This window comes from Mustela nigripes, chromosome 8, assembly GCF_022355385.1.
Source record: "Mustela nigripes isolate SB6536 chromosome 8, MUSNIG.SB6536, whole genome shotgun sequence".
Classification (NCBI taxonomy): domain Eukaryota; kingdom Metazoa; phylum Chordata; class Mammalia; order Carnivora; family Mustelidae; genus Mustela; species Mustela nigripes.
In genome coordinates, this window is record NC_081564.1 from 44,750,386 (window position 1) to 44,764,763 (window position 14,378).

General features: G+C 48.9%; 1 protein-coding gene across 2 annotated transcripts in view; it reads left to right on the top strand.

Annotated features, from left to right (window-relative positions):
• Positions 1-14,378, top strand: part of LAMA3 (laminin subunit alpha 3) — a 264,369-nt gene that overhangs the window by 96,613 nt on the left and 153,378 nt on the right. For both annotated transcript variants that reach the window (XM_059409368.1, XM_059409366.1), the window contains exons 10-12: positions 1,479-1,610; positions 2,970-3,032; positions 10,370-10,504. In XM_059409368.1, the coding sequence (XP_059265351.1) occupies positions 1,479-1,610; positions 2,970-3,032; positions 10,370-10,504 (330 nt within the window). The remainder of the gene's footprint in view (positions 1-1,478; positions 1,611-2,969; positions 3,033-10,369; positions 10,505-14,378) is intronic.

Below are 14,378 nucleotides of genomic sequence, written 5' to 3' on the forward strand. Positions count from 1 at the left end.
TTCTATGATCTCCAATAATTTCAGGTTTTTGTATTAGCATCCAGACAATATAGTAATGGTTTCACAAGGATTTTGATAGTGGTCATGGTATCTAAAACAGCTGTGATTTATTGGGTACTTCCTAGAGCCGTTAAGTGGTAGCTCCAGGTACAGGTCCAATCTGTCTGCTGACTTGGTGCCATATGGTATCCATGATACTGCAGAATGCCACTGGGTTTTCCCCAGGGAAATTTAGGTCGTAGGTCAGACTATGGACTTTGCCCTACATGTGTCATTTCTTTTATGCTCTCTGGCTGTCACCATTGGAAAACAGTTCAGGCGTCTAGTTGGCTGCTGTGCCCACGCCCCCCCCCCCCATTCACTCATCATGTCATTAACATCAGAGGGCATCCAAGTCCAAAGAATGTATGAACTCTGATTTGCCTCTCTGTTGGGCATTTGTGTTTGTTCAAAGAGTGTTCCCGTTTGCCCTCCCTCTCCCACATCATCGCGTGAGGTATGTCCATCACTTTTCTTGGGCCCATGAAGAATAGGCCTTAGCAAAGGAGACCAGGACATCGCAAATGCATTGTGAATCCCTTCCCTGGAATCACTGTTCTCTGTGATTCTCGGCTCCCCATCGCTGTTCTAGGTTCTTTCTTCATCACTGAAGTGGTCTCGCAGTCACAGTCTCACAAGGATGTTACAGGCAGAGCATAAAGAATCCACAGGACCCATCTGTCCTAAGCAAGTTAAGCAAAGGACACCAGATGAAGCCAGCCCTGGGGGAATGCTTGCTGCCCACAGCGCCTCCAACGTTCCAGTTCCTTACGGGGCATGTGCTTAGCTGGGTCCTGACAGTGTTTTTTCTGTCCATGGTCAGGACTTGCTAGGTCAAGCGAAACTCCCAAGGGAGGAGTCAAGTTCATACCTCTTGAACCCCAAGAATGTCTGTCTGGAATGCAGACCTAATAGTCGTGTTGGTTGCACAACTGCCTTCAATAAGTCGTGTCACTGGAATCTAACATTTGGATTGTGGGTGTGTCAATAGACATGTCTGTGACAATGTCTAATGTCATGTCTAATGTCTAATGACATGTCTGTGTCAATAGACACAGTTGGCTTATGGCAGTGGAGGTGGGGGGTTGTGCTCGACAGACCTTCCAGGGGCTGCAGCACACCCCCTCCCCCACCCCTCTGATTGGAGCCTGTGCAGACCTTGCCTCTGATGCACCAGCCACACAGCACTCAGTGTAATAAACTGTATTCTTGAGAACTCAGCACAGGTGTCTTCTAAATAAGCTTATCTCTGAGGGTTCCTGGGGTTTGGTCGAGGCACCTGATTAAGCAGGTAGAAAGTGGAGAACAGGCTGTGCCCTTTCAAGAATAACCGGGGGCTGAGAGTGACGTAGTAAACACTGCGGGCGAGGTGCTGGGGACAGAGCCGCCTTCCTGAGTGCACTGGCCAGCTGACTTCTGAAAGCCAGCGTTTCCCGTAGCTTGCAGCTGTAACCCCGCACACGCGGATGACTGTGAGCCAGGCTCAGGCCGCTGCACTTGCAAGCCGAATTTCCAAGGAGACAACTGTGAGAAGTGTGCCGTTGGATACTATCGCTTCCCCTTCTGCCTGAGTAAGTAGCTGGGGCAGGTGGAGGGTCGTCCCTTCCGGGCTTGTAGCCGGTGCCTTCACAGCTGGGGGCGCGGCGGGCAGGGTGGAGGCACCGCAGACACGGGGTGGGGCGAGCACGTAGGTTGTGTTCACGTGAAAGTGTTTGCAAAAGTTCAGAGCATGTTTATTGGAGTACTTTCTGTAGTTTTATTTATGCCCAGTGATTACAGACACTACCATCCCAGTCGGTCAGAAAGGTCCCATCCTGGCAATTTCAACTCAACAGGATCCATGGGTGTGGTTTTTCTTCACAAAAGAACTTGGAAGAAGTGTCAAGGGTTCCAGATGTTCATGGGCACACACACAGTGTGTGTCAACGTTCTGGCTGGCTGGAGGATGTGTTGTCCCTTTCCCATGGTAACCCTGGCCAGGTGACCGCCATCTCCCACCTCCTCCACCACAGTGATCAAAGGGAATGTCTCAGCATCTTGGAGAGAGAAAATATCTATCTGGTAGAAACACCACAGAACAGGAAACAGGAGATCATGAAATCAGCCCTGCAAATTGTAATGCGAGCCATGGTTCTTTTTGTTCCACTGAAGGGTGAAAACTGCACTTCTGTGTTAGGACAGAGAAACACTGTCTTGACCCTCCTCCGCACCCCGCTTGCCGCATTGGTTCTTGTATTCCCGGCTTTGCAGGGCAGTGAAAGCATAGTGTGGTGTGGGGACATGGGGAGAAGGACATCTACGAATGGGGTGGCTCTATGTCCCGGCTCACACCTGCTGTCCCAGGAGAATCATTAAACTAGCTCCCACTTTCCACATCTAGGAGCCTAGTCTGGATGATGAATTAAATGATCATTTTATATTGAAAGAAGTCAATTTTTAAAGCATCAGTATTCAGTAACACTGAATTGAGGCTCGATGCATTTAGAATCTAATTATTAGATACAGGCTAAGCAGAAACAGCACTTGCCCTTTTAGTGACAAAAAGAAACCCCACACAATTTTATGGCATACACCAAATTTTAGGGGGAAAAATTTTAAAAAATTTAAAAGAAAAAACCGTTCTCAATTTTACATTTAAAAAACCAATAAAGATGCTAAGGAAAACTAGCTTATCCCTGCTTAGATGGAGGCATAGCTATTGTGAGCACGAAATACCCATTTCTGTTCATTTAATATACAAATCAGAATGTCTGGCCAGTCTGGTTTCAGCTGCATACTCAGTGCAGCAGTGTTACCTGTCTCTAAATTAGGCTCCACATGCTACTTTTCATGAAGGTAGAAGGGCTTCTTTCTGGTTTGTGCAGTTTGGTATTTTACTTGACTGTCTCCTTAATCTTTCTCTGTATTTTTTTTAAAAACGACTTTTCTAGGAATTCCCATTTTCCCCATTTCTACTCCAAGTCCTGAAGATCCCATAGCTGGAGATATAAAAGGCAAGTACTCTCTCTTTTGGTTTAACTTCAATGGAAGTGTTATACTCTGTATTTTTTTTTTCTATTCCTATGCCTGCTACTCTGCCCAGGTTCAAGTAGTCCTTACTGGAGCCTGGCAGGTGCCCTGCAGATGTCTCCCATCTCAGTTCCTTACCACCCATCATTCTCTATGCCAGTCTGTCTTTTGCAGGATGCTCCCTGATTAAAGAGACTAAACAGAGCTTGAATTGTATGTCTCTTGCTTGCTTGGAAACTTCCAGTGGCAGTCAGTTGCCTACTGCCTTGTTTGGGTCTACATATAGAGACCCTGAGAAAGAATTTGAGTCCACGCTATTGATTCTGGAGATGATCCCAGAAGACATCAGTAAGGGAATGAGTCAGGGAGTGAAGGGAGCTGTTATGAAGATGCATTAGCAAGCTAGGTCCTCCTACAGAACCTGGAACTTCATCCCTCTAGATAACTTTAGGAGACAGCAGCCTAGAACCCCCTAGCATTATTCCAGCTGACGGGATAACCTCCGTTACCTGCCACCAATGGAGGGCTGCTTCTGGGGCTCGGTATCCTGGGAGGCTGAGCAGCTCCTGCAACCAGGTGGGTACCCCTGGGCAGGGAGTGGTGGAGAAGTGCAGAGAGCAGCCCCTGGGTAAGAGAGGTGCATGCCGAGAGGGCGTGGGTGCTCCGCCCACCACATCAATCATTGTGCATCTGTTTTAGGATCCCCTGTTACGTGTCCAGCACCATTCTGGCTGCTGGGGACTTAGCAGTGAACAGAACAGGGAAAAATCTCCTACTCTCCTATAGGTTATATTCCAGTGGAGGGACTCATATGGTAACAAAAGTAATACACAAACTAAACAAATGAAATCTCTAATTTAATGTTCGATTATGATATGCAGGCTTGTTTCCTGTACAAGGGGGCTACTTTTAAGGGGGTGTGGATAGCCTTTCTCATTGTAGGCACAAACTAATGCATATGAGGAATATTCTAGGTCTTGAGGTTTGATTCTGGAGCTGGGGGCAGTGTCTTAGGTAAGCCCACAATAGCTCACACTGGGACACACCCACTCAGGAAGGCCCCCTGCTCCAGCATCTGGGCACACCACATGCACACAGCCCATGACTGTGCCCCATCTAGACCATGCCCACCTCACCCACTGAGCTTGCTTCTCTGATGATTTCATGCTCCTCTCACCAGTGGGGGGGGGGGGCAGTGCCAGGGATGTGTGAGCACATGTGCCCCTCCTCCTAGTGTGTGCAGGATATGGGTGGGCAGAGAGGGGGCACTTGGGACCAGACAAGAAGATGGTCTCTGGAGAGCCCTTTTCTGCTGCAGATTTCCATTTCTGCAATAATACAGCAGCTTGGGGCGTATGCTGCCGGTGGCCTTGGCCATGAGTGCTGTGTAGAACTTAAGTCCCGGAGAGAAGAGAGGGAATGTGAGGTTTACAGATTTCAATAGGGTCATCGGGGGCACCTCATTGAGGAGAAGGACCTGAGGGGTCCTGAGGGGGTGAGGAGTGAGCTCTGCAGGTGTCTGGAGACACGCAGCAGCCAGAGCCAGGAAAGAGCCAGTGTGAAGTTCTTGGGACGCATGCTGGGGTGTTCACTGAACAAACAAGAGACCAGAGTGTGAAAGCAGAGGCCAGATGGCAGGCCCCTGTCGGCCCCTGCGAAGACTTACCCTTCTACTCTCCATGAGAGAGGAGCCACGCACCGTTTGCACAGAGAAATGATATCGCATGAGGCGCTCTGTGGCTACTGTGTTGAAAACCAGTTGCAGGAGGAGAAAAGAGGAAGCAGGGAGATGCCCTGGAAAGCCATAGTGATAAGCTATAAGGGAAAGATGATGGCAGCTTGGACCCAGGAGGTGCTGGTGGAGGCGACAAGAAGTGGACAAAGTGTGGGTATAATCTGAAGCTAGAACCAACAGGACCTGCCAGGGGGTGGCTGGCCTGGAAGTGGGATATGAGAAGAGAGGCCACTGGGTAACTCCAAGACTCTGAGCAAACAGGAGGAAGAGGTGCCATTTGTTGAGGCGGGAAAGGCTGCAGAAGACAAGTCAAGGCGGGGCTGGGAGAGGGCAGGGGGGCGGGGGTGATGGGAATGGAGGGACCCTCTCTCCTGGCTATTCCTTTTTTTTTTCTCTGTGAAAGAAGAATCAAGGTCAGGGCAGGCGGTGAGGTTGGGAAGGAAGCTGCTGGCTTGAGGAGATGGAAGGTATGCGTCATCCCAGGATGCAGGAGAGAGAATGGGCTTGGGAAATGTCCTAGGATTGGGGGGCACCCCAGAGGGCACTCCTCAAGCCAGGTAATGTGATCCAGCATACCTTCCGAATTTCTTTCCTGCTTGTGCCCTATGCACCCCAGCTCCTCGGACCAAACCACGGTGCCGTGGGTCGTACACCGAGTATTATCAAAGCCTTCACCAGACACTTGGTCCCTGTAGGAGGGCAGCCATGCTTCGGGTGGGGTCCTGTCCGCAGTGGCCGTCTGCTAATGCTTCCTTAATGTTTGTTCATTGACTAGAGTGGAACTCAGCCTTTAAGCCTTGATTACACCACACATTTTGGGTTTTCTTCCGCAAGAATGTTTTAGAACTCCCATTTACCGCCTGTTTCCAGTAATCCTTTTGTTACTCAATTCTTTTTTATCCCCAAGCAGACTGGCAGTGACGTTGGGGAAAAGAAATTTAATTGAACTTGAAGGGATGGTCTGACATCTGTTACAAAAATACAAGGGAAGCCTTAGAACACGGCCTCAAGGAAAAGAAGTTTCAAGAAACATAGTGAGATCTGTTCGGGAATTTGAATGCACAGATACTGTTTCAATTTGGTCTTTTATTATTGCATTTTAAAAACACCCACTTTGGGGCGCCTGTGTGGCTCAGTGGGTTAAACTTCTGCCTTCAGCTCAGGTCATGATCTCAGAGTCCTGGGATCGAGCCCCTCATAGGGCTGTCTGCTCAGCCGGGATCCTGCTTCCACACCCCCACACACCCCCACCCCCGGCCCCCCGCTTGCCTCTCTGCCTACTTGTGATCTCTGTCAAATAAATAAATAAATCTTAAAAAAAAAAAAAAATCACAACACTCACTTTGGGGCCTGACTCCCAGTGGTGAACATTAGAAGCCCAAACATCTTGGGGCACCTGGATGGCTCAGCTGGTTGAAGATCTGACTTTTGGTTTCAGCTCAGGTCACCGTCTCAGAGCTCCACCTCGGGCTGCCTGCTCAGTGGGGAGTCTCCTTGAGATTTTTCTCTCCCTCTGCTCCTCCTACTCATGCTCTCTCTCTCTCTCTCTCTCAAATTACATAAATACATCTTTTTAAAAAAAGCTCAAACATCTTAACTGTCGGAAGATGCAGAACACTGGATAATAGTGGGACCACCTCAACCTCTGAGAAGTTTAATTCATTAAGGTCCATTGGTGTTTCATGTTTCCACTTTTTCTAGTACAGTGGTTCTTTTTTTTTTTTTTTTAAGGTTTTATTTATTTAACAGATAGAGATCACAAGTAGGCAGAGAGAGAGGAGGAAGCAGGCTCCCCGCCAAGCAAAGAGCCCAATGCGGGGCTTGATCCCAGGACCCTGAGATCATGACCTGAGCCGAAGGCAGAGGCTTTAACCCATTGAGCCACCCAGGTGCCCCTCTAATAGAGTGGTTCTTAAACAGGGCTGTGTTTTAGAATCCTTTGCTTTTACGAAGTAGGACTTTCTCTGCAGCACCCCAGATCCTAATCTATCTTTTCCAGGAAGAAGTCCAGGCTTATATTTTGAAAAGTTTACCAGATGATTCTGATACATGTCTCTTGTTCAGAACCACTGCTCTCATTTACTAGAAATCCCACTTAGTGGCTGGCAAACCGTTTCCCCCAAAGGGTCAGATGGTAAATACTTTTTGATATGTAGGCGAAGTTGCAAATACTTGATGTTGTTGTTGTATCAGGAAAGTGACAGTGGACAACATGTGTGTGAAAGATCTTGGTTGTGTCCCTGTAAAACTTTTTTTTTTTTAAGATTTTATTTATTTATTTGACAGAGAGAGATCCCAAGTACGCAGAAGCAGGCAGAGAAAAGGTGTGGGAAGCAAGCTTCCTGCTGAGCAGAGAGCCCAATGCAGGGCTTGATCCCAGGACCCTGAGACCATGACCTGAGCCGAAGGCAGAGGCTTAACCCACTGAGCCACCCAGGCACCCCACCTGTAAAACTTTCTTTACCAAAACAGGATAGATTTGGTTCTCAGGCCATCATTTACAGATTGTGGGTTTATATCAGAATTTCTGGGTTTAGGATTCTATACCCAGGCAATTTTATTTTACCAGGAGATTTCAACACAGCCAAGACTGAGAACCACTTTACTGGATACTCCATATGGTCAGTACCTGATGGGTTGACTTGAAGCAGAAGAACAGAGCAGTTTTGCAGATCAGAATGTTTTCATTCTATTTCATGACCTTGGATATCATTAAGGTTTTCTGGATCCAAGGGATCATTTATACCTACTTAAGATTTATTTCCAGGAAGCCAGTGTATCATCAACAAGTCTTCAAGGGCTCCTTTTGAAAAATGACAGCATATGCAAAACACACTCTAGAGAGACACCAGCCTGCAGTGCAGATACCTGCCTCTGAGTTCAAACAAAGAATGGGGAACCAGCAAACAATGGGGCATTTGCCCTAGGAGACTGAGGCCATGTGGGCATGATTATGTAAAGCTGCCCTGTGGCCTGAAGACATGGGTGCCTGGGAGGTTTCTTGACAAATGTCATGAAAAGGGTTTGAGTCCCCCGGTCACTTTGTAATTAGCTACTTACCTTTGCCAGAGCTTTGAGGTCACTGTGGTTGGGGCTGGAGGACATGCTCACGATGGGAACTCAGAGATTGGGGTGAGAGCTGCTAAGATGTGCTTTTCTGGCTGTGTCTTTCCCTGGGCCCAGGCATGTCATCTTCTTGGCAGGGTGGGCCAATCACTCTTGTCATAGAGACCTGTCAGATGAGGCTTAAAATGGGGACAGGCAAATTCTGCTATCTCCATTTGAAGACTCTGCGTGGATGCCCGTAAAATAGAACTTAAGGAATGGTGTTTACTAAAAAGAATTGAAGGTGTCCAAGAGTATATTTAGTGTTTTCTTCCTTCATTATCCCGAGCACCTCCTCTGTACACACGCAGGGCACAGTCCTTGCTCCCTGGAAGGTTCCAGTCCTGGGGGAAGACACAGGAAGGTAAACCGTTACAACAGCAGGAACTAATGCTACAGCTGAGTGAGAACACAAAGCTTGGGGAAGCCTGCAGGAGGGGCATCCTTATAGAATGAAGGGAGGGAGGGAGGCAGGCGGGGAGGAGGAAGGTAGGAGATGTGGGAGGGCTTCCTCAGAGCCGGAGAAGGAGGTGAGTTGTGGAGCATGTTGGAGTTAGCTCGCCAGAGGGAGAGCTGAGGGAAGGCATGGGGACAGGAGCAGGGATGGCAGGAAGGTCACTGGGGCTGATTCAGGGATGGGGGGAAAAGTTCAGGGGGAAGAGAGGATTCGGGGGGATGAGAGCCGACAGCCTAGATTTTGAAGGCTTACTATGTCATGCATGTCAAAGACATTGGCCTGTGTCTTGAAGGCATTGTGTCACCTTTGAGGAATTTAAGCTTGAAAATGATATGAGAAGTTTGGTGGTTTAGAAAGATCACTCCTGATACCAGTATGGGGAGCAGACAGCCTGGTTAGGAGACTCTCAACATAATCTAGGCAAATGAGGATGAAGCCCTGAACGAAGGCTCTGGAGCTCTGGAAACAGGAGAAGATTCCAGAGACTTTTCTGAGCTATAATCCCTATGACCTGATGATGAGGTATGGGGAGCTGAGGGTCGGGAGACGTGAGGGCAGCCTCCAGGTTCTGACTGTGTGGGACGATTTACTAGGTAAGGAAGAAGAAATGTTGAAAGGTGAATTTCAGAAACAACTTAAAAAAAATGCTTAGGGGGGCGCCTGGGTGGCTCAGTGGGTTGGGCCTCTGCCTTCAGCTCGGGTCGTGATCTCAGGGTCCTGGGATCGAGCCCCACATCGGGCTCTCTGCTCAGTGGGGAGTCTGTTTCCCCTTCTCTCTCTGCCTGCCTCTCTGCCTGCTCTCTGTCAAATAAATAAGATCTTTAAAAAAAAATGCTTAGGTACTAGATGCTTTCTTTTTTGTTTATAGGTGGTTGTAAATCAGGATTCTTTGGGCCTTGGAGCCAAAGTACATTACTGTATCAAGTATCTTACTGAGTTCCAGTGCTTGGTTTTAGTGCCCAGACTGTAACCGACAGTATGACTTTCCCTTCCCTGTGGACTCACATGTTGGTCTCAGAGTTCCTGGAGGGTGAGAATGGAAACCACAAAACCTGTCGTGGCCTGGGCTCAGAAGTCACACCAGAGCACTTTCACTTCCTTCTATGTGCCAAAGCATAAGTCATGAGGCCATTAAGTGATTTCAATAATCTACGTGTTGTGAAAGGGGAGCCTGGGTGGCTCAGTCAGTTAAGCATCTGACTGTTGATTTCAGCTCAGATCATGATCTCAGGGTCCTGGGATCAAGCCCCACATCAGGCTCACACTGAGCGTGGAGTCTGCTTGAGATTCTTTCTCTCTCCCTCTGCCTCTGCTCGTGCTCTCTCTCTTAAAATAAATAAATAAAATCTTAAAAAGATACATAAAGTGAAAGACCAGCACAGCTAAGATAGAGAAGAAGAGAAGAAAAGAGGAAGCCTATTGGTGCAGATGGGTTGGGGAAGACCTTCCTAGGAGTTGACTCTGAGCTAAGAAATACAGGGAGAGGGAACAGCCAGAGCAAAGGTCCTGAGGCAAGTGTTGGTTGAAGGGATTGGAAGGAGCTTGGCTGCTGGGAATGCTTTGTGCCTAGAGGGTTAAGAGAGATGACCCAAGTGTGGCCCCCCAAATCCACGGCAGGCACATAGTAGGGTTAAATTTATGTTGGTTTCTTTTCTTCTAAAAAGTGGAGGTAGAAATACGTTAAATTCAAGATGGTCATTAGATAGGAATTTATTAAATTGAAGTTTTATTGCACAAGGCTCCGATTTGGAAAAAAACAAAAGCAAAGTGTTTCCCCAGAGGTAGGTGTTGAAAGATTGTAGCTGTTTTGCGAAGGAGTGCCCACCCTAGATGTTTCTTCATGGCATCTCTGACCTTTCCTTCACATTTGTTTATTTCCCATTCATCAGTAGTGTTCTAGGTCAAGAATGTCTAGAAGCCATAGGTAACTCTTTATGTTTCCAGGACCGAAACCCGAGGGAAGGCAGGAATTGAGAAAGGAAGGAGGCTGGAGGCCCCCCTCTGAGAAACCCTTTTCCTTGCAGGGTGTGACTGTGACTTGGAAGGCGTTCTCCCTGAAATCTGTGATGCCTATGGAAGGTGCCTTTGCCGCCCTGGGGTCGAGGGCCGTCGGTGTGACGCCTGCCGCTTGGGTTTCTACTCATTCCCTATTTGCCAAGGTAAGGGTGCAGCACACAGCCCAGTGATGGTCCGTCCCATGAGGTCAGTTAAGGGGGCAGCACACAGCCCAGTGATGGTCCATCCCGTGAGGTCTGCTCCCTGCTGAGGAGAAGGAGAGGCACTTGCTGGCACAGCTGTGTAACCTGCAGGTTAGCAAGTGAGCCCCTGGTTTACAGATATGAGTGGCAGGTGACTGTCCCCCTACCTGGGTCATGTCACCTCCCTTCTTTTGTCTTTCCCATCCTATCCTTCCTCCTCCCCAGTGGTCAGCGTGTGGGCTCTAGAGCTGCTCAGGTACAAATCCTGACTCCGGAAGGGACGTGGTAGCTGAGTGTTTAGGAGGCTGCTGAGCAGTCGGGGAGAGGAGGCGGACATGCCAGGGAGAGGAGCCAGCAAGCATGAAACCACAAACTTCTCCCCACCACGTGTTCTGTGTCCTAGCAAGAGTTTCCGAAGGGGACAGAGGGTGGGAAGAGGAGGTGTCTGACCCAGTCCCTAGAGCAAAAGAGGAACGTCTTGAGTGTTGGGCAACACTCAATGAATGAATGAATGAATGGGTTTGCCCAAGTGCTCTGCTGTCTCCCCACCCACTGCCCGCTGGCATTCTTCCCCCAGCAGGGGAGGGAAGAGAAGAAGAGAGGATTATCAGTTGGGGCTCAGGGCCGGAACTGAACCCCTGCCCCCCCCCCCCCCCCCCGCCCCAGGTGTTATCAACAGACAGGGACTTGTACTCTGTCCTTAGATGCTCAGCCCCACTATTAGGGCTGGAGGGTGGCTCCAGGCGGGGCTTCCAAAGAGGCTCCTGATAGAGGGGCTGAGCCTTAAACCAAATTGCGGTAGGTAGCCCAGCTCCAGGACAGAAGGTCTGCCGTCCTGCTGCCTTGAGAGCCATTGCTTGGTCCCAGGGAAGCCAGATGAGGCTCAGCTGCGGAAGTGCATGGTAGATGTGGGAAGGCAGCCTTCTCCTTACTCCCACCTTTCTGATCTTGTTTGAGTACTAATTATTTGCAAAACCAAGTTGGCATCCGGACATCCAGAACCCAGCCCCAGGAGAATATGGGAAGTGCTGTTTGGAGCTTGCCAGCCCCAGAGCACATTGGAGGCAGCAATCTGTCTTCAGCAATCTCATGCCCCAGGTCAGCCGCTGGAAAACCATGGAGGCAGGTGCAGGCAGGGCCCACCATCCCCACTCCCAGAGCTGGAGGCTGGAGTGGTGAAGCCCCAGGCTCATACTAGGTGTCCTTTGCAGCAAGTAGCTTACCCTGTCTGCTTCTTGGTTGCCTTGTAATTTTACAGGTTACAGACGCACTGACTGCGATGCTCTTAGAGCCCGGGAAGCACTCAGTTGTATGGAAGAGGAAACGCTTCCTCTTCCTCTTGGTCCCCCAGCACACCCCACTCACAGACCTCTATCCTCTGCCCCACTGTCTCAGCCTTTGCCCCTGGGAGTCACAGAAGCTCCTCCTCAACCAGAGAACTTCAGGATTAGCAGTTGGAATGCCCAGAGTGCTTCCAGTGGAAACATCCTTTTTCAGGTGATGCTCATGGTCACATCATGTGAATCATACTGGAGGCAAATTCTGTTCAACGGCCTCCAGGGTCTTGCGTGGCGACCTCGTCCTTGCTCCTGACATTGTTTCTGTGGAAATGTATCCCAGATCATGAAGTTGCACACACAAGTTGGGGATGATTACATTTCGATTTTAAGCTGGAGACCCCGTGTGAGGCGTCTGGGGGAGGCAGAGAGAGTGAAGACCCTCCATTGCAGAGTCCGCCAGGGCCCAAGCCCGGAGGAGCTGATGGTGAGAGAGGCAAGGTGGTCGAAGATAAGGTCTTTTCACCAAAAGCAGGGGAAGGCTTGGGGAGCCAGGCTGTGTAGCTCACTCCCCTCCTGTAACAGGCAAGAATTTTCTCGCTGCTCATTGTTTTCTTGACGCTCCCCCAATTATAGCGTAGACATAAGCTGTTTGGGGGCAAGGTGTGGATGGAATGTCTCATGTTAATTTCCCCATAATCTGACGACATCCAGGTTGGTTCTGTTTCAGCTTCCATGCTTGTAATTGAAAGTATCCCAAAGGGTTTCTTTTCCCCACTGCTTACCAGCCCCAACGCCAGACTCATTCTGCTAGAATGAATCACAAATATTCCAACCTAGTCATTCCCTTGGGCAAGGCTGTCAGATTGTGCCTTTGTGTCTGTGGATATAAAGGTGAAAAATAATGCAATATCTTAAGAATGCCCTTTTCCCCACACTGCTTCACTACCAGAACGAATTCATTTTAAGGCAGGTGGAAAATACGAAGGTGTATTCATGACAGAGCAGAGGGAGGTTGTACTTCGAGAATGGCTGAGTAGGGAGCTCAGTGGGACTCTCCCTCCAACAAAACAAAACTTTAGCTGGTAAAGAATTTTTAATAATCATTTAAAATCTCTGGAAATTGTCCTAAGAGCAAATGAAGAAACATTTATTTAAGAAAATCTAAATACCAGTAAGATCAAGTCTAATTAAAAGCCAGCTCTGTTATCCCTGCCACCCCAACTGTGTGTTTTAGAAGCTCTATCCTGGACATGGACAGCCAAGAAGACGGGGGTTCACTTTCTTCTAAATTCCTGTTCTGGGGCTCCAGTGTCACCTGGGGATAAGTAGGCATTTCTCATTACCCCCTGGCTTGTGTCGGACAAGCTGTATTCCAGGCAGGCTCAGCAGAGAGGACCCTGTCTTCTTTCTCTGCCCAGCCCTACCATTATGGTGGAGATTACACCAAGTCCTGCGGGCTGAAGATACCAGAACCAGATCACCCACACCCCAGCTGGCTCACAGAGCAGGGGTCCCAAGCTAGGCGAGGCAAACTGAGACAACCACTCCTGTGCCCAGTGCCTGCTCATAGAGCAGAGGTGTCACGCCAGGAAAAGTGGGTCCTCATTTTCAAGTGTGGTGGTCTGGGGGCTCTGAACAGCCAGGAGGACAGGAAGGTCACAAAGATAAAGGGAATTATTTTAACAGCGGGGCAGAGGGTGTTGTAGAAAGCAATATAGATCATGGTGTGGAGCAGTTACAAGGAAGCTGGTAACTCACAGCGGCAGAGCAAGGGGAAGTTTAGTAGAGAGAATCAGGGGAAATTCATTCAAGAAGAGCCCTTCTGATGACACAGATAAGTCTGCAGGTTGAGAAGGTTGTGTGCGGGCGCTGGATCGCACCTCTTCAGGAGGAGTCCCGTCAGACGGGGGGAAGACTCAGAAGCATCCCCAAGCTGCACACAAATCCATTATCAGAGGGTCATAGCCACACCGGCAGAAGGGGTTTAAAAGTTGACCAAATAAGCTGCTCGGACACAGGGTAACTTCTAAGGTGAGGAGAGGGTTACTCCTAATGAGAGCGTAGTCATGGCGGGTTATCTAGAACTGTGTGGTGCCCAAGGCTCCTCCCTCTCAGGAGCCACCAGAGAAGACGAATCCAAACTAGTGGTCCCTGGCTGAATTTTCCAAACTGCTGTAGCCACCTCCAAGCTATGTGCATATGCAATGGGACAGGATAAAAATGACTGGCCAAGCAGGTTCAAGTAAAAATGACCGGCCAAGCAGGTTCAAGCATGGTGTTCAGCCAACAGGTTGTACGTATGGACCCAGGGGTGCTGCCGGCAAAGCAGGTTAAAAAATTGTCCAGAAGATAAACACAAGGGGCAATATCTGAGTGGGAATGTCAGAGGCTGGACATTGGAGGGGGAAGGAGACCTTGCAGATCTATTTCAGACACGTCATTAAACAACAAACCAACCAAGCCAAGAACAATCCTAGTGTTGCTACAATATGTTACCTAGAATGTCCCGTTAAAAAAAAAAAAAAAATGAGATGCAAAGAATCAGGGAAGTATGA